This window comes from Morone saxatilis, unplaced genomic scaffold, assembly GCF_004916995.1.
Source record: "Morone saxatilis isolate NCDOM2014 unplaced genomic scaffold, NCSU_SB_2.0 Contig14, whole genome shotgun sequence".
NCBI classification, from domain to species: domain Eukaryota; kingdom Metazoa; phylum Chordata; class Actinopteri; family Moronidae; genus Morone; species Morone saxatilis.
This window is the reverse complement of record NW_023339696.1, coordinates 8,058,843-8,083,413: the sequence shown is the minus strand read 5'-3', so window position 1 is coordinate 8,083,413 and position 24,571 is coordinate 8,058,843. Positions and strand designations below refer to the sequence as shown.

The 24,571-nt window shown below is 39.5% G+C and overlaps 3 protein-coding genes across 4 annotated transcripts in view; 1 reads left to right on the top strand and 2 right to left on the bottom strand.

Annotated features, from left to right (window-relative positions):
• The first annotated feature begins 520 nt into the window (after positions 1-520).
• On the top strand, positions 521-11,060 carry LOC118323148 (phosphomannomutase 1). The gene is made up of 8 exons (XM_035655081.1): positions 521-941; positions 1,765-1,882; positions 3,146-3,222; positions 3,644-3,735; positions 4,047-4,146; positions 5,077-5,152; positions 8,223-8,338; positions 9,677-11,060. Exons 1-8 carry the CDS (start codon positions 858-860, stop codon positions 9,797-9,799), a joined length of 786 nt encoding a protein of 261 aa, XP_035510974.1. The 5' UTR covers positions 521-857; the 3' UTR covers positions 9,800-11,060.
• Positions 11,061-14,236: 3,176 nt separating this feature from the next.
• csdc2b (cold shock domain containing C2, RNA binding b) overlaps positions 14,237-24,571 on the bottom strand; it is an 11,010-nt gene continuing 675 nt past the window's right edge. Inside the window, exons 1-4 of one of the 2 annotated variants that reach the window (XM_035655329.1) lie at positions 20,514-20,700; positions 18,076-18,487; positions 17,225-17,347; positions 14,237-14,507 (exon numbers count right to left, since the gene is read on the bottom strand). In XM_035655329.1, coding sequence (XP_035511222.1) covers positions 14,345-14,507; positions 17,225-17,347; positions 18,076-18,257 — 468 coding nt within the window. In that variant the 5' untranslated portion in view covers positions 18,258-18,487; positions 20,514-20,700 and the 3' untranslated portion in view covers positions 14,237-14,344. Of the gene's footprint in view, positions 14,508-17,224; positions 17,348-18,075; positions 18,488-20,513; positions 20,701-24,571 lie in introns of those variants that run through there. The other variant, XM_035655330.1, reaches the window with a different exon arrangement.
• polr3h (polymerase (RNA) III (DNA directed) polypeptide H) overlaps positions 21,716-24,571 on the bottom strand; it is a gene marked incomplete at its 5' end in the record, with an annotated part of 3,529 nt that continues 673 nt past the window's right edge. The window contains 4 exon segments of the mRNA XM_035655328.1: positions 21,716-22,571; positions 22,992-23,226; positions 23,376-23,439; positions 24,382-24,468. Coding sequence (XP_035511221.1) covers positions 22,521-22,571; positions 22,992-23,226; positions 23,376-23,439; positions 24,382-24,468 — 437 coding nt within the window.

Genomic DNA, 24,571 nt, shown 5'->3' with positions numbered 1-24,571 from the left:
TTACAAAATGCTTCAAGTGATAAGAATTCAATATCATAAAATCAGGGATAAAATGTGTCACACAGGATCAAGTTGGTGAAATATAGACGTTTCACAAATTACAAAACCTCTACAGCTATATTCTTAATTAATAAGTCTCCACTGGTTACAAGTTGAGGAAGTGGTATCTAACACAAAGGGATGGAGCAGCGCAATGATTATTGTGGTTATTGGGTCTGTAACTGAGTAATTATAACCAACTCAGACTTACAAGTGTTTTACATTGTTCAAATATATAGCTGTATATTATATAAGAAGGTCTTACTCTGCTCTAATCAACGCTGTTTATACCACACATCCTGTCTGTTCCTGTACTGGATCTATCTCTCGACTTATAGGTACAATGTCAGCTGGGTGTTGACCAGAATGTAAATTGAACCGCCCCGCCCACTTACCGACGTCACCGCCCGTACCCCGGCTGTGATTGGCTGCCGGCTGAGTTACGGTGTTGCGAAAGAAAGCCGACACGTACAGCACGCACGTTGTGTTTGTGTGTGAGCGGAGCGGTTTCACTGAGCCGAGCTCAACCGAGCCGAGCTGAGACAACCGGACTGTGGACTCGAAGAAAGAAGAAGAAGTGGGTGCCAGCGCGCTTGAGCAAAAAAATAATTCACCTTCTATAAAACCCTCAAAGTCTGTTTTATTTATTTTAATGGTTGAACTGACAGCTGAACAACGTTACTCCGATTCATTTTTCCCTCACGTGAACGTGTATTTTTCCGTGTTTGTGTTGTGTGCGCGAGAGCGGATCTGTGACCCTTGCAACTGAAAGTGCAGTTTATTAAACAAGAACAAAAAAACTCAAAAGAGAGGAAGAAATGGAGAAATCAAACGGCTTCTCGTCGGACCGAAACATCCTCTGCCTGTTTGATGTGGACGGTACTCTGACACCACCTAGAGAGGTGAGCCAATCAACCAATACAACCGGCGACGTGTTCGATTGTTGATTACAAGCTTTCATAACAGTTCCCTGCTCCTCTCCTGCTCCTCTCCTGCTCCTCCGCCTTCATTAGCCTCTAAATTGTTTTCAGGGTGGGAGAGAGTATCTGAGAGCACACTGTGTCCTCTTAACCTCATAACACTGGTTTTATATTTGTGAGCTCTTTTCTTCCCCCCTTCACAGACACCAGGGTTACCCGTTACTATTTACCCTGCACAGTGCAGTTGTGACACATGGAGGGGCTGTCTGGTTATGAATAGGTTTGTTGGTGTCTGGCGACCTATTAATGTCCTTCCTAAATACACATGGAAGCTGCCCTGAAGCTGTCACCTCACATGGGCTTTAATAAGTGCAATGTTTCTGAACCTCAGTTTTTAAATTTAGACATTTGTGTAAGGTTTATGAGAGAAATCACCTCTTTTATTATTCATTAGAAGTAATTTTGTCTGTTCCCTTCCTTATGTCATTGGGTTCGAATGCCTGGGTTCATCTAGGGTTACTGTACTGTGTATGTGTGTGTGTGTCTGTGTTTGTCTGTGTTTGTCTGTGTGTGTACAGACCAACGCCCTGATCTCACATAATGCTGTCTTCCTTGTGTGCAGCTCAGACTTTTTCTTCCTTATGTTGAAATAGTTGGAAATCTGTTCCAAATTATGATACCACAAATGCCAATTCTGCATTCCTTTCTATTGTTCTCTTGTCTGTCTATGTCATAATGCTTCAGCAACACATCATTTTAGCTTTTTAATGATGATACATGAAGTGCATTTTTCTGTCATTTGCAGAAGATAGACCCAGAGCTGGACGAGTTCTTTCAGACTCTGCGGAGGAAAGTGAAGATCGGCATTGTAGGAGGGTCGGACTATTCCAAGATAGCCGAGCAACTTGGCGAGGGGGATGATGGTGAGCAGTCCTCTTCCTGTCTTAACCTTCATACACTGTATGCTGTATCATTCATCCAGCTGGATCACACTGCATGACCTCACACTTTTTTATTGTACCTTCTGCTTAATTAGACACACGTCCACAGAGAGTGTAGCAGAGAGGATGGTCCATGGAAATCATTCTGGATTTAGGCCATGAGTTTGACTCATACTTGGTCTTTTGAGTACCTGCTATGCAGCTTAATAAAGAGTAACACAACATCCGTATTACAGCGTTAGAGACCCACTATATAAAAAATGACAACACAAGACTCATCTTTTATCTGTGAAGCAATTCATGAGGCTGAGCTAATAACTGTGTCACGATGACTTTACTGTTTCATTTCAGCTCTTTTTCGAGCCTTTTTGCCCCATTGCTGACAAATGAGCTCTTGTGACGAGTCCAGTAGTTCAGTTTAGTCAACTTTATTAACGTGTGACTCCCAAACCTGTTGCCACACTGGCACAGTGGCCCTCACGCTGCAGCCTTCCAGCTACACTCTATCAGTAAATATTAGACTACAACTGGAATGCAGATGTATTGTGCCAAGAGGGAGCCAGTTGATGACTGTGCCAAGTGTGCTAAAGGTGAATCTTTTCATGCTTCATGATGCACACAGTCGCAGCTGATGTTGTTGCAGCTGCCGGATAATGTGACAAGCTTAAAAATATGTCACTTCAAATGGGTTGAACAGGTAATGAAAGCTGTTCATGTTGTTATTACAGTATGTTCTTACAGTGTTCTTTTACTGATGCTGAAAAAAAATGTTAAAAAGACACCATCAGTTAAAACACACTGTATAAACTAAATATTCACGTAACAGTTATAAGGCCAATAACAGTTAGGGGAACCTTTTTTATCAAGATATCACGCAGTCCCGCAGTTATTATATTGTCATCCTCTACATGGCTTCAGTTTGCTGGATTATGCTATTTTGCAGGTGACTGCTGTGTTAATGAAGTGAAAGTGATCAAAGCAGCTCTTTAAGCAAGCAAAGTTGCAGACTTTCCCTGCCGAGCCTTGGTGGAGTACACACAGGGCAAAGTGAGCGGGAAGGTCAAACAGATTTAACATGACTTTCCAGGTATTGTTACACGCACTATAATCTGCTTCCAGGTAAATATAGCAGGGTGTTCCTCCGTATTCAGGCCTTCATGGATGCGCCACGGCTAATTAAGTGTGTGAGTGAATAGGGTTTAAAGAGTACATTTAGCCACATTTCTCCTGTCTTCTTTCTTGCAGTGATACACAAGTTTGACTATGTATTTGCTGAGAACGGTACAGTGCAGTACAAAGATGGGAGACTCATCTCAAAGCATGTAAGTGAACATACAGTCACATTCTTTATGTTCTGTCGCAATATCAGCTGTTATGAAACATATTATCTGTCTTGAGAACCACACATGCTTGGTGTACTACGTACATGCTTCACATGTTCCTCCTATAGAGTGGATAATCTAATACGAACACAGAGCAGCATGTTAAAATATGTTCATGTAACTATTTCAGAGTAAATTAAGCAAACAAACTGAGTTTTTCTTGTGCAAAAGGTTTGTAGACGAAAAGGACAAAAGAAGTTGAAAATCTAGTAATGAATATGAATCTGTCTAGGTGATCTCTTTTCCTTCATCTTGACCAACCATATTGATACACAGATTTCATCATCCTTTTATCCAGTCATGAATAAAAGTCTGTCAATTTGTTTATGAATGAATTGAAATGTATTTTTCACCCTGTTAGGCCATTCAGAATCAGATTGGGGAGGAGCTGCTGCAGGACTTGATTAACTTCTGCCTCAGCTACATGGGGCTCATCAAGCTGCCAAAGAAAAGGTGAGACTTTGACTAAACTAACAAGACAGTTTGGCCACTTAGACCCCCGAGGGACACGCACACACCTTTGACCTGCATTCCTGGTATTCAGGACTGCCAGTTGTGTTTATTCATTAGCACTGACCTGTTAAAGTAGAAAAGAAATGGGATATCTGTGTAGGAATAAAGCTAAAACACAAGTGGTAACATGTATTTTGCATCTTTTTCTTCTTCATATGCGGGGCAAGTTTGTAGACTATTATGTCAAAAGTCTTTTTAACAAGTAACATATCCTTTAAGCATCCGCTTAGCCATCTTTTTTCTGCCTGCAGGGGAACGTTCATTGAGTTCAGGAATGGAATGCTCAACATTTCCCCGATTGGTCGAAGCTGCACGCTCGAGGAACGAATCGAATTTTCAGAAATCGACAAGGTGAAATACCATTGCTGTTTGTACATGAATGGAACTGGAAATGTTATTTGTCACGTCCTTTCTTTTAACTGTGTCATAAAGACCGAATTCAACAAAACATCTGCAGTGTTTGACAAAGCAGTGACATTCCTGCATTCATACATTCAAACCCTGTAATCAGGTGGTGAGTGGGTTAGCACGTCCTTCTTCTGCTATCTGCACTGCCCTTGTTTGTGAAAGCTAGTCCTGGATTATGGCACAACTATAATAAAAAAATAAAAAAATATATATATAATATATATATATATATATAAATATATAAAAAAAATATATCAAAAACATGAACTTGTGTATAGGTAAAATATTGAACTCATTCACTGGCTGCTTGTAATGTTCAAGCTTATTCTGCTGTTGTACACATAGCAAGTCAGTCTGTATGAGAGCTATTTTGCCTCAATTGCAATTAAATTGAAAGCTATTAGAACTTTATTAATATGCACAGCAGCCAAATCCAACAACTAAGCTAAACAAACTGTATGTTTTAACACATCAGGCGCTGAGAGTCGTGGACCGCCTCTCTGTCTCTCTGTTACATGAAATGCGCTCAATTAAGCAGACAGAAAGAGGTCAAACAATGTTGAGCTTTCAGGACAGCTTAACAGGCTGTCTATTGATGGTTCACAGAGCCGGGCAGCATGGAGGAAGCAGATAGCAGAGGAGGAGAGGTTTAACCCTAGAGTTACTTGCTAACATTTATGCAGCTGGATCTTCTGCTACATTCCTACCTAAACAAATGTAAAGTAAATGTATTTCTACATGATATATGGCATTTAACTTCTTGGAGAACAGAGCAAATAATAGTTATGACCATGGGTAGCCAGATTGTTAAATAATTGTTGTGTGCAGTAACAAGGTTGGCAAAGTCTGACTGCTTTGTCACTTTCTTCACAGAGAGAGAAGATCAGGGAGAAATTTGTTGCTGCCCTGAAAGAGGAGTTTGCTGGGAAGGGACTACGGTTCACAAAAGGTGAGAGAATTGAAAGCCAAAAGCCAACTCACAGAAACAGTTGTTCAAGCCAGGTTGAAGAAAGACCAAAAAGGCAAAATCCAAAGAAAAATCTAATCAGAAATCAAAAGCCATCCTGCAGTGATAAGGTCGACCAACAGTGTTCATGAGTGTCATTTACCGTAAGTCAAAATAACTCAAGCAGTATTTGTCACCAGCAATTTGAGTGTGTAGCTATGGCTGTTTTAAATGTAGCTAGTAAGTAACCAATATCTAATAAGTTTCAAATAACATTTTAGCTTCTCTTTGAGAGAGAAAAATCTTATCTGAATCAAAACATACATGATAGTTTCATACAAGCATGTGTACTCTCAACAAGAACACATCCTGTATTATTCTAGCTACTGACGTTACCTCTGACTGGTCTCAAGGTGTATATTACATTTGGGAAATGGGACATGATGTCTGCAGGAGGTACAACACAGCAGAGCCCGCTGCCACAAATGTATGGGGGGAAAGAAAAAAGAACCAGTGTGCATTTATCAATTAAAAACCCCGGCCACACTGCACACATCTGCAACACATACTTGCTTTTTATTTGGGCGTCAGTGTTAACAGGTTAGAGCAGCCACACTGCCCCTGTGAGCCACAGCCTGTGAATCTCTTGTATCCAATGCGTCACCTCATGTTACCTTACATACATACGTGTTGTCTCTTTGTTTTACCTTAATAGTGTCTTGCTGTTGTTGGGCCTTAACTTCCTGGCTTTCTGTTGTTATATTCCCTCTGAGTGTCTGCTTTTGCTATGCTGTAAAAGCACTATATAAACTCTGTTCTTGAAGATGCTGTATTAATAAAGTTTTAAATGTTTCTTTAAGTGGATCAAAGGAAGTCAAAATGCTGGTTGACATTGTTCTAAGAGAAATGTATTTGTCCTGCAAATCGTTTCATACACATTATTCATAGCAGCCTTGAAGATTGGGACTACCACGAGAATTTAAAATACAGTTCTGAACAGTTTAGTAGTTTGTTACCATGAACCCAATGGTGCGTCTTAGAGGCTTTGTGTTTGGACATTATTAACTCCAGTATACTTTTAGCAACCGCAAATTTGTTTGTATTCCAGGTGAGTGTTCTTTCAGAAAGAAAAACAAGCTCATGTTTACAGATTAATGACTAACCCGTTTTACAGCATGTCTGTCTGTCTGTTGTCTCTTATCTCTGTTAAAAAAAGACCCCTCTACCTCACAGCTATGATGGGTGGAGGACCTTATGTCGGACATTGGAGCCCTCAGTTAACTATCACACACACACACACACACATAAACACATTGTTCCCTCTCTCTCTCTCTCTCTGGCAACACAGCAGCAGTAAGGTTAATCAGGTACTTGTTTGCTTACGTGCTCTGCAGGGTGTGTTCACTTTACTGATTTACTGATGACGCGTGAAGGCTATTTGCAGTTAAGGAAAACAGACAAGACAGTCAGACTTGTTTTCCCTCAGAACTCTTCCTGCAAAACAATCACGAAGAGGAATGTGAGTTTAACATATAGATATCACATTACCTGAAGTAAATGAGTCAACAGCCAGACTTTTGATGGTTATCCTGTCAACCAAAGGTTAACCACATTATTTTCAGCTCCAGATCATTTTCTTAAAGCAGGTTTGACTTTTTCCAGATATTGTGCACACACATAGTAAGGTTGCTGCAGTGGAAAGCAGTTGTGTGTGTTTTGGTGGCGACATCAGGGCCATTTGCAGATGTTTTACTGTTAACTCTGTTGACTGTTAGACAGGAAACAGGCTGATGTATCCGGAGGATGTACAGGGTTTGAGATTCATTTGTTCGCCTTCCCCAGTGTTTCATCTGCTTCTGCATGACTGCCCTTGTTAGATGATACTGCTGCTCTCTGCAATAGGTGTTATATAAACCTGACAGTCTATCCAATCTACACTGAGAGTACAGAATGTAAAGGGACACTCAGTGTTTTCATTTCAGAGACTGATGATCTCAGGTGAAAGCTATTATCCTGTATTGATTTTTGCTTATTAAATGTTAATCACAGAGGAGGACATGTACTTAAAGAGGAGCAAAGCCTTTGAGACTTGTATACCTGCCCTGTAACTATATCAATGTTTAACACTCATATCCTTACTAACCCTTTATTTATTAAGGGGGAGTTGTGTAATTAATTAATCTTACATACCATATCTATGCATGTCAGCACATTGTCATTGCTCAAGAGTGAAAAGGCAGACTAGGGGAGGGGTCGCTACAGATGTGCTAAAGGGGTGTTGGAGATGGAGGCGTGTGGAGGGTGTGTGAGTCAAACAGCCCTCTGATTGGCTGGACACTCCTTAGCTGTTGTCTTTTTTATTGGCTCTTTAAACCCTTCAGCTGGGACAAGGCAGTAAAAAGATTTGAAGGTGGAAAGGGGCGGAGGGAGAGGGAGCAGGCTGAAAGGGAAGTACTGCAGAGAACTTTGGAGGAGACTTTTGAGCTACATTTCACAGTTCAAAGATCACTGCGGTCATTTGACTCTCAGCTGAGCAACAACAGAGATTTCTCTGTGACTTTTTAAAATGAAAAAATAGTCTGTAAAAAATTAATAAGTTGTTATGAGAACCAGAGCAGAACACATTACAATCATGATCGTTTCTCTGAGCTGCAGTCTTAATCACACACATCACAGTCATCTCTGGATTCCTTGAATATAGGAAATTCTGCTGTTGTTTGTTCTGTTCTTGTTTAGTCCATTCCTGGGACACATCCTTTTTCTGTCTCCATGCCAACAAGTTAAATAAGTCAGAACAAACGTGTCTGTCCCTACCGGATAAAGAGCTCAAAAGGCCCCCATCAGTCTCAGCCACTGCTCAGAGTGTAAATAACATTTGTTCTGCAGAGATGGAGTGTAAATATGGGTGGCATATTGCAAGGGAAAATTATTCACCAACAAATTCAGTGTACTGGTTAATAAAAATGATGTAGTCGTAACACAAACTCTGCTTTGTCTGCTCTTTCCTGAAAACAGATCCTCATGGTATTGTTTATCTATTCAAGAAATAATAATAATCATCATTTTGTTTTAGGTGGTCTCATCAGCTTTGACGTTTTTCCAGAGGGCTGGGACAAGAGACTGTGTCTGGATGTGCTGGAGAGTGAAGGCCTGGACACCATTTACTTCTTTGGCAACGAGACCTCAGATGTAAGTTTATCTTACAGTAGAGTTAGACACAGTGCTGATAGAGGAACCTTGTTGTGTATATACACAGCCATATGTGATCATGTGTGAATATCTCATACCAAATCACTGGCATTAAGCTGCCACTAAAACATCCTCCACTCCTCTGGGAAGGCTTTCCATGAGCGGAACCTGGCCGCAGGGATTTGCTCCCATTGAGCCACAAGAACATTAGTGAGGTCAACCTCATGTTTGGTGGCACTCGCAGTCGCCATTCCAGTTCATCCCAAAGGGTCTGGGTGGGGTCGAGGTCAGGGCTCAAGTTCTTCCACACCAAACTCAGAAAGACATTTTTTATGGACCTGGCTTTGTGCACCGGGGCATTGTTTTGTTGACTCAATATTTCTCTTAATTGAAACTAAGGGGTTTTGCAATTTCAGTAAGCTTGTGTGGTCCACTGCTTTGCTGTTGAGTTGTTGTTTCACTTCACAATAACAGCACTTACAGTTGACCAGTGCAAGTCTAGCAAGGTGGAAACTGCACAAAATTATTTATTGAAAAGGTGGCATCAAATGACAGAGATTGCATTGCATGATTTTATGAACCTGCTCACAGAGTGTCAGGCTGTGTACAGAAATAGACCTTTTCTATGTGGACACTTTAGTAGACACTGCTGTGAGCTGCATCTCCTCCCTTACTCTGATCTGCCATAGTATTATAAACTGCAGTGCACTCTGCTGGATAAACGTTGGAGTGACAGCAGTATATTACCACAAGCAGTTTTCATATCAACACACATCGGATAACATATACAGTACGACGATACCGATACAATACTGCATACATAAAACAAAATACAGCAGGCTCAGGGAGAGTTTTTTCCCATCTGCTGTCACCCTGCTAAACTCTGCACCGAGGTGAGCCCCCTTCCCCCTGAATGACTAAACTCCTATTTAAGCCCCCACACCCTAACACATATTTATACACACCTACTGTATATATCTATAGTGCATTCACTTGCCTCTATCTATACTGTACATATCTATATAATAATTACTGTAATACTGTTCATTCTGTACATAGATATAGCGAGAGATATAGAAAGAGATACACATGTCTGTGCTACAGGGAGTACACATGAAAGAGTCAAACTTTTGTTACTGTACAGTAAAGACACTTTACCTCTGTAAGCGTCACAGAATATGCAGATGTTGACAGAAACAGCTGTGGTGTAGCTCTGTAAACACAGTGTTTGTGTCCAGGCTCAGGGGTTAAAGTTTAAAAGTCATGATTGTAGATTAAGAGAGGCTCCACTGAAAGAATGATGATCTGTGTTCATAATTTTGACGATTTTCTTTTTAGGGAGGAAATGACTATGAGATTTTTAACGACCCACGGACCATCGGTTTCACAGTCTACTCTCCGAAGGACACGGCCAGGCTCTGTCGGGAGCTTTTCTTTGATGCTCCACCACACGAATCCTGAAGTCCTGAACTGCTCCCATCAATCCCTTTACCCACAAACCCCTCTGAATTCCTGCCTGTGATTCTCTGTTGGTACGACAACAAGCAACTCGAACCCAGGCTGTTTATGAACTACTGAAAGGTGCCACTACTGATTTCTTCCATATCATGAAGATGGTTGATTACTGTAAATATAAATCGGCAGCAGCGGGGTGATTTGGTTGAATTTGTACAATAAATCCTGCTGCATTTTTTTTTTTTTTAAAAAGGGACAATAACTGATGAAGTTTAAAGTACTGTTTTAAGTAGAAGATGTGTTTGACTGCAGTGTCACACCACTGCTATGTGTAGCATGTAACATAAAACTCCAGATTACGTAGAGTATAGAATGATGTTTTGCACTAATGTTGGTATAATTTTATACCAATCGTTGGTCTTGTTGCACACTGCCAAAGGAAATGATGAGAGTGAGAGAGAGTGATATTTAAAACAAGTGTCCAGTTTGGAAATAAGATAAGAATGAAGCATTAAAAAAGACGTGGGTCTTTCTGTCCTTTGAGGATAAAGAATCATTCCAGGTATTTTAATGTCTCTACAGTACTCTAAAATAGATGTGATTTATTGTTGCTTTACTATGTGATTCCCTGAATGTCAAATGTATGTTTTAACCCCACAAAGCTGCTGGAAATGTAGGAAGTTTGCTTGTGTTGCTTCTCTAGGTCCTTTATGCATTAAATTGAAGATTAATTCAGATTTATATTTAAAACAGAACATTACTGACTCAATGAATTCATCTTAACCAGTGAATTAAGCTACTGTGACCAAGTCATTTTAAAAACCTTTGTCAGTCAATATGACAGCTTTTTATGTAAAATATTTTTACAGTGTGTACCATGGCCTGCACGCTGACTATACGCATTGATGCTTATTGGTCTCTTGTTGCTAAAGGGATTTTTAAAAATAACTTTTAAATGTGAAAACTGACACTTTGATTTTCCCAACAAGTCAATGTTCTGTCCTTCTCTCATGGTTCAAAAACATAACGCCTCCCTGATGGATGTTTATTGTGAATATGAAGCTTTTGATAAATCAGATACATCAGCTGCGGTTCTGTGTCCGACTATAACTCCTTCAACCTCAAAGACTACAAGGATCTTCCAGGCAAGACTTTTATGCACAGACAATGTGCTTTTAATGTATCATGTTGGTCAGTCATTTATGGATGAAAATGTATTTTGCGTCTATTCATTGTAATAAAACTCTTTTGATATCATTTCAATGTCCTCAGCTCTCCAGTGTCGTCAGACTCTTTTTACATATGCACTCACAAACTTGCTCAATAAGAAGCCTGCAGATTCTCTAACGGGTTGCCAGCATGCATTTCTGTCTGCCACAGTGTCTTTTCTAATTCTACCACTGGGAGTCGCCAACCACTCGTGCTGTAAAAGTAAAATATAATCCGATTTGTGGCTGTTTAAAGGTTAGCTTTTGAAGAATGGATAAACACATGTATCACTTATTCCCCTTAACAGTCATCATCCGTCTCTTAATTTTACTCAGCAGTGCCTGACATTAAGTTTTAGCAGACGCTCAATCATCACAGCCTCAGTGTTAAATTGTCTGTAGAAAGATTCACTCGTCCAGAGTAAACTCTTCTAACAATAGTTAACAGAGAAGTAGATTATTACCACTCTAATTTGTTTTTCAAATATTCAACAACAAAGAAAACTCTGTCAACCAGCACTGCAAATTTATGACATTGGTTTCTCTTATTCTGCTTTTTGTCTCCACAGTAACTGGAAACTATATCCTGCAGAAAATACACTCCAGTTAAAAGACTGCTTATGCAGCTTTAAAGGACCAGTGTGAAGGATTTAGTGGCATCTAACAGTAAACACTGCTCGTGTCTGTATTTGACAAACAAACAAAAGCTGTAAAAGTGTGTAGGAGAAACTAAGATGGCTGCGAAACTCATGAAAAAACATTAAGGCCCTGTATACCAGGACGCAACAGGATGATAATGGCTGAACCTGGTTTCAGTGCTTTACAGCATGGCACTTGGTATTCTTGTTTCCCATGAGCTTATCTCTTTTTATTGTTTATTCAATAAACATATCTCTATTGTTGAATTCAATAACATGTATGCCTTTAATAGGAATTTAAAGGAAAAAAACGCTTCAACCTCAACTAAGTTATTAATGCACAGAAATAATTAGGTAATCTGTCAAATGCAGAAAAGTGAGAAGATGTAATATGCTAAATATACCATAAAAAATAAAAAGATTTATATTTGTTCTGAACTGCAACATGTTTCAAGCACGGCACTCCTTAGGCACCATCAAAAATATCATAGTGACGTGTCTCTAGAAATAGAGAAAGACACCGAAGTTACATAATAAATGACGTATTAATCAAATCTTTCTTTTATTTTTTTGCTGTTTTTGTCTTCATAGCTATTTTAGTTTTATCCCCTAATAATCCAGCCCTGAGGTTCATACAGTATTACTGAAGCTGGCATGAATTCCCAGACCAACTCTCAGTGAGTGACCAGAGACCTCTGAATTACCACCCACATCTCTGATTTATTCAGAAATTCTAATATAAGTTGCATAAAATGTAATGCATTGAAATAAATGAACGATGTGAAACAAAATGCCAATTCCGTCTGATTATAAGGCTTTGACAGGACAAAATCAAACCTGTGACCCCTTCATTATGGAACTGTCTCTTCCACCACATTTTTATACCGTTCTTCTTCTTCCTCCCTCAGTCGCACTTGCACACAGGCAACTAAAGAAACACAGCTTCAATCAGACCTGTGAATCAGAAAATGCTTTAATGTTCTTTCAAGGCTCAGTAGAAGTATTCATGTGGATCACCGCCACAATGGCTCATCTACAAAAGAAAGTGCCCTTTGATGTGACAGAAATAAACGAAATATAATTTTAAATAAATTCAGGCAGTGACACTGACAGAGAGATGAGATGCATAGAGACCATATAGAACAGATATAATAGAAAATGACATACAGTACAGTACATAACTGAGAAAAACAATGATCTCAAAATGATCTCTATTGGCACAAACTATGAAATCATGTAGTTCACCATCACACTGACTACGCTCAATAAATCACACACAGACACAGGTTTTTCTAATAATAGAAAAAGATATTTAGAAATAGTTTTTTTTTATCAGAAATCCATGGCTCCAGACGCTTTCAATACAGGAACTGTCGAACAGAACAACACATTGATAAATACCCAACAGCGATGTCTGGAATTCTGTGGCAGTTTTAATAGTGAAAGTTAAATGTTTAAGTGCAATTTTTGACTCTATAACCCAAAATATAGAGCTTGCTATCTGAGGACACACACAGAACTGAAAAAAAATCATCAAATAAATAATTAAAATAAATAACCACAAACAATTCCAACCAAGACCAAGGATATGCCTTTTTCAGGAAAATCACTTTCCATTCACCATAAAATATATAGTTATTATGTTTTTTGAAGTGTTCTTCAATGTGATCTGCCTGCTTTACTCCTGGTCTCCCTTCATGCTTTTTCTGTCTAAGACAAACTGAATTCCTAACTTTCAATTTACTCTCACTTAAACCTTCAGTTCCTCTCTCCATTTCAAAATAAAACTAACTTCCTCTTTTTTTGTTCCCTAAGGTCATGTTTCTAAACCTGTGACCCTCCTCAAGGGTCATGAGACGTCAACACTGCAAACATAGAATAATTTATATAATTTTTTTTTTATAATTGTATAGATTCAATTTCATTTGATTTCATTTCAATGCAAAAGCTGCTGTGATTAAATGCTCTAAGGATTGTTAACCTGCCATTTCAACTTTCTTTCACTCAGCAACACAGTCACTCAAATCTCCTCAACTTCAGGCCCCTAAACTACTTGCTTTTACATCCATAATCTGACGTTAAATTTGAAGATTCTTATCATCTTATTTCTGCAGTTGATGTAAAAGCAGATGATAACATGATAAGTCATCTGAGCCACAACATGTGATCCTGGAAACTTTGGTGAAGTAAACAAGTGCATAACAGCTGCACAGAAGGGAAGTAAAACTGAATTCAACCTTTTGTCCTTTAGTCGCTCTCTTTCTTGTACATACACTCAGCTGTCTGCAGATCTGAACCACAGTCATGTATACAGTTTTCCCAATACTTTCTTAAACAGCTGATCTCTATGAAAAATGAGACCCACAAGTTCTTCCCCGTAAAATTCTCCTCCCATCTTATTTACTGCTGTCATGACAAAAATATAAATAAATAAAACAAATGTGTTTTTGTCCTAACAATGAATAAATTGTCAGTTTAACATACACAGCAAATTCAGTTTTTAACAGAGTAAATCGTCTCTCTGAGCAGACTAACTGCCAACTACAACTGAACTATTGACACTTGTTAACGCTGGACATTGCTGTGTAGGTCAAACCTTTTTTTTTTTTAAAGGAAAAGGATTTCAGCTTAAGTTATTAGTCCCACAACCGGTCCACCCCCCCAACCCTGCCCAGCGCGACCCACCAGGCTCCCGGAGCTCAGGTCTACGAGCTGATGATCTGCCCAGACCAGGTCTCGTGTTTTGTCACTGGGTTGAGATGTGTGATCTTCACCTCCACTGCCTGCACCTTCAGGTTCTTGGGCGGGACCCGGCTCACTTTGTACGTGACCTCATCGCCCTCGACTGGGACATACTCCCCCTCGATGCTGAAACAGAGAAAAATTAGGACAATGAGTGAATATGAGGTGTTTTGTGCAAACACAAGAGCTACCATCACAAATTAAAAACAGCCTACATAACAGTTACAAAATATATACAACCTTTATTTTTTCACTATCATGCTGCAGATATGTGTTAAAACATAGGTAGTGACAGGAGATTACTTTTTTCTTATGATTTATACACTTATTTCTAATTAAACTTCCTATAAACTGTACAATGGGGATGTGTCGTTCGGGAAAGAGTCTGCTCCTTTGAGTGAACGATGAGAGCCAGGTGAGACTTTTTTTTTTCTTTGTTTTTAAAAATGAAATGAATTCAGAATAATATGATGATCCTATAGCATATTTGTTAAATACAGTGCAGAACTGGCACAACATACAAAACAGAATTTAAGATATATAAATCAATAAATGTGTAAAAGGGATGATTTTACATTATTTAGGGTCTTTATACCAAGCATAGTGCAAAATTATGGTATTCTGAAAATTAATGTTTAGTATAATTACACTGATTAATTAAGCCAGAAGTGGTACTAAATGAAAAGCTGTTTGGTGGCCAAAATTGCTGAGTGGAGCCAAAGGTTCAGGCACTAAAAATCAGTACTGCACAATGATTAGGATTGAGTGACTACTTGGCTGAAACGAATATCCGGTACAGATGATGTACTTTAGAATCATCAGAGTAAAATGTGTCAATCTGTACTTACACCTACTTATACTTATATAACTTATAACGTGTTCTATAAAAAGATCTCTTTCTATTGTAACCAAAAACTAAAAATATTTTTTTAAATAAATATAGCAACTTCTGATCAACCCACATCAATTTCAGTCTTAAATGAACAACTTCCGGCTAGTCTTACCCACAGCAGATTTAAACACCACCCACATCCGGGTTAAACCACTGCCTGTTTTGAGTACAGCTAAGAATACCGATAATTTAGTTGGTTGAACAGATACAGATACAGATATGTACTCATTCACCCCTAACAATAGTAAATAGTGAACTAAAAATTTTACTATTTTTTCCATTTTTATGTTATTTAATTTAATCAAATAAGGGAACACAGAAATTGGAGGAAAAGCAACAAAAAGGCACAATAATATATATATTGACCGATAAATCTGCTCATTACCCTGCAGAGTCATTCGTAGACTCCCTGAGGTTGCCTCAGTACCCAAATCCCAGAACCACCATCCAAATCATTCACTTTCTTGCTGAGAGTGAGATGAAAACATTGATATCTGTCTCATGTCTGTGCATTAAGTATGGAAGCCAGGAGGCAATTAGCTTAGCTTAGCAAGACAGGCGGAAACAACCAGTCTGGCTCTGTCCAAAGATAAAAGATCTAAGCAGACTTCTACAGCTTACATTATATTTGACACAATTTTCTGGCAAACAGTGACCAGGCACAGTGAATTCCTGACTTTCAACAAGCAGAGCCTCAAGGAGGTCACCATGACCAGCTCCTGTTTGACAAAGAAAGTGGTACAGCAAATAACTCCTTATAAAATCATAACTTGTCGTTATTAAATTTCTGTGTACCAACCAACTGTGAATCTATCCTGAAGTCACACATTGGTTTGTTGAGTACTGTTTTGAAGCCTCGAGTTTGGTATTATGGCCATCGCCATGTTTTTGCAGCCAGCGGTGGCGACGCACTGCGAGTTGATCTGCGCTCATTGGCTGCGCTTGGTTTGCCTGGTCACACATGTTCTTGTATTACAGATAAAGAACACTAAAAGTTGTTTCTAAAAAGATATTAAGCGAGAAATATGTAATGCACTAACCAAATCTTGATGTATATTTGATCAGCACTGACTAGTTTGACTGTTTGATCTGAGTTTCATCCAGTGCGCTGGACAGACTTACTGAGGATGTCAATCACAAGTCATCTATTTTAGGCTAAGACTCAATACTATTTGACTATTTGACTTCTCTTGTGAAGCCCATGGAGCTGCCCCCTGCTGGCCATTAGAAAGAATGGTTTAAGACACTTACGCATAGGCTTCACTTCACAGACCAGGAAGCTCTGTCCACTAATTATATACTGTCAATGTTACCGGCTCGACATGCTAGCAGTTTCCTTCTTCTTCTATCTTCTATGGTACGCTTACATTAAGCTAATAATCACCTCACTGCTTCAGCTTCATATTTAACACGGACTCGTGAGTCAAATTATTCTCTTAAAGGAATAGTTCACTTCACAGAGTGTGGTCACACACAGATTATAGAAGCAAATACAGATATCTGCTGGAGCTCTGATAATGAGAACATTAGAGACAAGAAAAATGTTGGACTTTCAGACCCACAATTCAGATGTTTGGCAATAAGATAACGGGATCATCGTGCATAATCTGTTTGGAAGAATTTTACAAGCTTTTGCTGAGTCACATACATAGTGACATACTGCTTGTCCTAAATAAAAAGGTAGAATAAAACTAACACAGTGAAGTTGCTGTACTCTCTGTGCATCTCCACTTATTACAGGTGTCACAGTATCCTAGGAGAGTTGAGAAAAATAGCTTTCCCTTTGAAAAAAGCACACACTTAAACAATGTCGTTTGCTGAGTTCTCAAAGTCCTATGAGTTGACACTGCAGTTCTGCAGTAGGTTTGTGTTACTGTTTGTAATTCAGCTAATGCACCACACGTTTGTCTGCTGTGAGTCTTCGAAGAGTGTTCAGTCTTCAGCCACTCACTCTGAGATGTGAACAAAGATGTCTTCGCCGCCGTGGGAGGGTCGGATGAAGCCGTGACCTTGTGACCTCGAGAAGTCTTTACACACACCCTTAAACACCGGACCTGAGTGTGCACGCACCGTACTGCAGACAAAGAGAGAAAAACAAAGAAGTTCTTACCATGAAATGACTCATCTCAGTAAGACTTACTGTAATATTGTTTCAGTAAGACGTGAATGAGCAGTTTAGAAGAATATTTCATTTAAGTGACACAATTCAGGGTTAAGGGCTTTTATGGGTTTTTTTATGATAAGTGTGATGATAGAGAGGAGGATTTATAAAGGAGGTGAAAAGGAAGATGAAGATCAGTTCACATCAACACCTACACATTGCCTCATAATGTCACAACACAACGGCAGCAGAGATGAGAACACTAAGCTGCTGACTCACAGTGTAAACAGTACAGTATTCAACTTCTCTTCAGTACCAACCTCGGTCTGCAAACCAGTGTTTATACATCATTACCTAAGGCTTTAAAGATCAGTTATTACCCAGCTTTGGTTTGCCTGCTAGAGGGGTTTTCTACAATCTCGCACCAAAGGTTGTTCTTATTATTTGCTTATAAATCATCTCAAAAGCTTTAGTAAATTATTTATTATTCATTAATAAATTAGCCTTCAGTTAGCCTGCAAAAAGGCTGCCTTATTAAAAAGCGGTACTGATGAATATAGTGGAGTAAAAATATTTTTTTTGCTGTGACATGTAGTGTAAAGTAACACGAAATGGAACAACTCAAATAAGATTTTACATTATTTAAAAAAATGTCTACTTTCCACCACTCACTAATTGGTAAATAAACTAATTATACTCACGCTGAGTAGGTGCGGGTGCGTTTGGTTGGCAGCGGGCTGGGCAGATCCCTAGGCAGTGGCATTTCCTTCCCTTCCTCCCATACCCGGCTCCTCTCCCTCAGGAAAGGGAAGGAGAGGGTGAGAGAGGCGTTGGGGGAGCGCAGCGGCGTCCCAGAGGGCGACGTGAGGCTGGGGTCTGCCATGTCAGATGTGAAAAGAGGAGGTAGATGGGAGTGGATGGTGTGGATGCAGTATTGGACGCTGCTTCTACCCCTCGAGCCGCAGGCTGCTGATGGGCTGCTGACACCGTTGTATGACCGCTGGTGTAAGTGTGAGTCCGTCTGCTCAGAAAGGCCTACCTCAGTGTGGGGACACGGACTCAGCGGATATATTCAGGTCAGCTCTGTCGCTTCAAGTCTGTCAGGAGGACTTGCTGTGAGGAGAGAGACCACAGGGAGAGAATGGAGGAGGATCAGAGAGTTATCATGTGGCTTTAGAACTGATGGAGGAAAGGAGAGATGAGACGGGTTAGCCAACCAAGAATAAGCCTGTTCAAGTCAGAAACCATGCAAAATCTTTATAGTGTTCTTCCCTTGTGAATACATATTTTAGCATTTTGTCAAATTTATGTTATTTGATCAAATTTCTTCGAAGAATAAACTAAATGATGAGCTGACATAGCGTATAAGTAGTGTGTGTCAAGTACTTTAAATCAAATAATGTTGAAGGGGTACTCCGATGATATAGTATTGTGTGTTCATAAAAAGCTGGGGGACATGCTTAGAGATGGATTTTAAAAAAGAATGATCAAAATCGATGCAGCAGAGGCCAAGATACCCTGACATTTAGTTATGGGTCCAAAAACAGTGGATCCTTCTCGCCCCATTGTGCAGTAGCATGTTTTCATCAGAACCTCCTGGTTTAACTCCACACCTCTAGTTTGTAACAAACAAAAAAAGCCAAAAACAAAACAACAACACACAAATCTAGCCCCAAATTTTATTTTTTCACCTGAAGCCTTTGGTATTTCCACTTTGGCTCAGTTGGTAGCAAGCTGCATTCCAGTGCAATCCCACATGATTATACTGCAGGGGTTTATCTCTGAACCTACCCAAAGTATAGTATTAATAAATATGGAGATTAATCTTTCATATCTACTTGATGTGCATTACAACTGCACATCCTAATACAGAGCGCTATCATTGTACAGTCTATATTCAATGCTCCGAAGTCCCATCTCTATTCTGTTTTTATTTTGTTCTAGTTATTGAATTAATGAATCCACCTATGTTTTTCATAAATCACTCATGCTAAAATATACAATATATCTTGTTTAGTCAGGTGACCTTGTCCTTCAATACCCACTAATAACTATATATATAACTAACTAAGGGGACAACTAACTGATCTCCTGTCAGTATTCAAGGATGAACTCATCCCAGAAACACCATTAACACAACAACACTCCTGTCGTTTGATATATGTATAGGTCTATGTGTGTGTGTGTGTGTGTGTGTGTGCGCATAGGATGTTTTTTTACGCCCACTCCTCCTCTGCCTGTGATGATGCAGGCAGAGATAGAGCTCCGCACGCGGCGTGACGTCAGAACAGCTGCAGAACGCCGCCTCCAGTGGTGCGTCCGTGACGTCAGTGCCCATTCCCAAATTAACAATTACATCAACAAAGGTAACATCTGCACAATTGCACATCATACAGCAGCACCACACACACACTGTGATAGCGTTACCACAGGATACCTTACATTGACACACAGTGTTGAATAATGTGCTGTTACATTATTAATAATTATGGTAATAACGATCATCATGATGGGAACCCACTGTACTGTGAATGGACTCAGAGTTTACATTACACAGACAGCAGCTGGAGAACATCTGGATGTGCAGAAATGAAGCAACAGAATTAAAAGGGGGTCATGACTCTTCTGGATCGGGTCGGGGACAAATCTCTGGCTACGGCTAATGTGTCTCTGGATTGTGATTGTGTGTGTGTGTGTGTGTGTGTGTGTGTGTGTGGAGTTTGTCTCGAGAGTTGAATTTATTCACTTTCCCCACAGAACCTAACCATAAAATCCGATATTTTATCTCATTGCTTCCCACCTGTTTTTATTTCTGCCAACAGCAGTCTCTCAAACAAAAAGGTGTGAAAGGTGGAAAAAGACAATATAAGACAGTATAACTTGGACAAAAGCAGGGTGAGAGGTCCGTTCATAAAGACCAGGTGGCGGTCAAATATGGTGGTAACGGTACATCGGTCAGTTCTCCATATAACCAGATACATATTTAATATGTAATAAAAATATATCTCCCTTCTATTTAGCGGTTACTCTGTCAAGCATGCACAGAATACATTGTCCCGACCCCAAAAACAAAGCCACACTGACACACTCCCCTCTGCAGCCACTTCAACATGCATATATTGGCAGAAATGTTACTTACTGCATTGGGTGCGCTAGTAGGTTGAGGACGATCAGTGTGTGCGAGTGTGTCTTTTAAGTCGGTGTGTATTATATAACGAGTAATTAAATAAATAATTCGACTAAATCCGCGCAGACCGTCGGAAAACCCTGATGTGACGGTGTGAGTGCTGCTGAGTCTGCGCAGCTGGCGGAGATTCCGATGGCGTGATGCGACTCTGTGTGTGTGTGTGCGCAAAAAATGACCATCTTCATTCCTTGTTATGTATGTAATCTTTGGATGAACAGTGTGCTCAGTGTACTGAGATATTCTTTGTCTTTCACATGATTTTATGTTTATCATATTGCGCTCTGGATGCAGATGTTTTATTATAGAGGATGTGTTTATATATAAGACTGGAGCCCAGTAGTGCAATGGGTTTTACATATTACACATTTATCTTTTATCACATACATGTCAGTAAAAACCATTATATTGCCTAAAATCAGAGACGCATGTGCATGTTCACGTTATATATATGAAATTTCCATGTCTGCAGTAATAGTTTGAATTATGGTAAATAATTTCATCCTGTTCTTAAGCTAAGCTTTCTGTAGCTTTCAGGGGTCACATGCAAACAATCTATTTTTCTTCTTGAAACTCTCTAAAGTCTGACCCAGTTTCACAACAGACAACCGAGACTAACATCAACTGGCCATGCAGTTGTCACATGAAACACAGCCCACTGCATTTCTGATTGTACAACAAACAAGTTTATGTGTGTGAGTTGCAAACTAACACTGACCAACAGTATCAGAGAATATCTGTTAAACTAAACAAGCAGGACTGTGTCCTTCACCGCCCTTCAAACTGCAGGATTTAAAAGCTGCTCTCTAATCCTTTTTTATGTACTTTCTATAATCACACAAAATGACAAATTCCCAAATCACAACCGCTCACACTGATGATACACCCTTTTACTGAGAGACAAAACAGAAATACAAAAAATTACAAGGCTGTAAAATATTCTGTGCATGAGTGCACAAAAATCTGCAGTAGAGGTACAATTTCTAATAAAAAGTACATCTTTTAAAAAGGTCCAGTGTGTAACATTTAGGAGGCTCTTTTGGCAGAAATGGTATGTTTTTATCAGTGTATAATCACCTGAAAAAAATATGAATCTTTGGGTTTTTGTTACCTCAGAATGAACCGTTTTTATTTACAGACACTACGAATCACCCGTCATGGAGTCCGCCATTTTGAACTGCCACATTTCTACAGTAGCACAGACGAGAAAGAAGAGACAAACCAAACACTGGCTCTAGATAGGGCTGTTCACACGTTTTGTGGCCACTGTAGTTTCTCCCTCGCGCTTGGAAAGGTAGGGTGAAGCGATGGATTTCCTATCTGCAACCACACCGCTAGATGCCACTAAATCCTACACACTGGATCGTTGAAAAAAATATTTTTTATATTCAATTATATATTTATGTAGGTCCAAACAGCGTTACCTTTGTTTAAATCTTGATCTCTGATCCACAGGTCAGTTTATATCAACAGAAGTCACTCGGCCGTATTTATCTCACCTCAAAACAAAAGCGTGTCGGCACACTGGGATCACATTTATCCATGCTTGCTGTTCAGTTTTCAGCTCAGTTTCAAACAGCACCTACTTTATGACCTGTGAATGTCTGACTATCATTATAAAGTAGTGATGACAATTGGGGGTCAAAATCTTGTGGAATATACCAAACGAAATGTCCATCAATCATTTTGTCATTAAATACATGGCAAACTCTACATATAAACATGAAGCTGGTATGTTAAGGGCAGTGTTTACCACACAGTCAGTATCAGTGTGACAGACTTTACATCAGTCACTTTACACCGACACTATCTTGGTTCAGAAAGCGGTTTGACTTTTGTCTTGACTTCTGCACCCAAACAACAGGGTTCAGTGTCTCCAGCCGACCGTCCTTCGTCAGTCCAAACGGTCATGACGGTTGATCTGTTCGCAACTTCCAAATATCGTCCTCGTCCTCTGCAGTGCTAACTGTTCCACCATGACAGCAACCCTAGGCCCGGCTCACAGATGGTCCCCTGAAACAAAAGCGCAATGGGTCAGGATGGATGTGAAGCTACTTTTGTTTAATTTTTGTGTTTTAGAATTATTTTGATAAATTAGTCTTATTCTCAGAACTGTGTGGGCATGTAAAGCTCCCTGACTCTTACTTTTGTTACATCTCTTAGGGCCAGACAACTTTATACAATATCAATAAATACAAAGTAAGTCGTTGTGTGTCTTGAGGAAAAAACTGGAGGGTCCAAATTGCACAAAGCAATCATATTAATTATTTTGTTTTATAAGCAAGCTCTGCAGGAATATAAACAGTTGCACAACTGGACCTGATAATATATTAGTCAAAATATACATACACAGACACACACAACAGCATTAGAAACATTTGAGAATATGTCCTGCTGATGTAAATGTGTTTTAGCCATTAAGTGTGTTCTTACAATCAGAGTGTACGGTGCCTCTTTCTTCTCCCCACTGTCCTCTGTGGGTGGCGCCGTCGACTGTCCCGGTTGTGCCGGTGCGTCTGTTGCTGCGGTGGCTGGGCCCGTTGGCGACGTATCCACAAAGACTTCATCTGTCACCCGAAAACGGATCTCCTCTCCTTGGTCCATGTAGAGGTCATGGGCCCCCTCGTCCGTCTCATATTCCCAAAGCCAAACTTGCTCTGCTTCATCACTGAGGCTGTAGCTAAGGATGGCTCAACAGTTACATGATCAATCTCAGATCAGAATTCAAATAATATGTAATTCACAATTTGTTTTTCAATGCAAAGATGAAATGACAGCGCTTTACTTCAGTTATTGGAACATTTTCAGTCAGGATACAATTTTGCAGGCTGTTGAAGTGACTCTGGGGGAATGAGAATGTCATCAAAGAAGCCCATCGTCACTGTGAGAGAGAAAGGAGTGTGCAGTCGGCGTTTACAACAGTACTCCTATATCATCTGCTATGGGTGAAAGCAGGGACATGTGAGCCTTCAGGCCGAGTACAGGCTGTTGAATGTTTTCTCATTTTAAGCACAATTCGGACTTTGTGGTGAAGTTTAACTAGTTTTTTCTATATACACAAGATCTTGTTACAATTCCAGCATTCAAGTTACATTACATACAAACTGAAAACACAAATAAATCTGATCTATTTGAATGTACTGCAACTTCATAATAAAACACACTAGAAGCTGAAAACATAAGTCAGGAATATGTGATACAAATGATCACTTATACTTTCCTCAATGATAAGCCAGATGTGACTCAGCTAATTAACAACAAATGAAAACCAGTGTGGACGGCAAGTGGAGGACAGCTACGTGTGACTCTGGTACCAGAGATATGACAAAGTGCAACATGAACAGGCAGCGGACCAAATAACTAGAGACTTCTCAGATCCTAATCACACAATTAGTGATTTATTTTAACTCATAAGTACACAGGTCAAGATTAAAGTTGTGTAGACAGGACTACTGAATGAATAAAAAATGGTAGTAATTAATAAGGCTGACTAATTACAATAGAATTAATTGTCACACACATTTCTAAAATTTACTATAATCTCTTCTTTATAGAGATGTACTTTCTATCTATCTATCTATCTGAAATGCTAAGCATTTCCTATTTCCAGTTTATCCAGCTTATGTTGGTCCAGACAAAAAAAGACATTTGAATATGTCACCTTGAGCACTTAATGCCCATCATTTGGACATTTAAAAGCGCATTTAGGACATTTAGTTGCTGTCCTTCCTTTTTTTCCCTGTTTAGTGCATTGAGAATACATCTACTGATACATTTCTGGAGATTAAATTAAATGGGATGAAAACAGAAAGACAAAAGTTACCATGAACTCCCTCTTGGCTGCAGTACTTGATCTTGCCGACGAGGATCTCTTCGAGAAATGGATGAAAAACCACATACCTGAAATGAACTGACAGAAGGACCAAAGGGATGAGAACGAATCAGTGGGTGAGAGTTAGGTGAGCCAGTCCATCAACGCCCACAATTTGAATGTACTACAAGGAGTTTTTAAC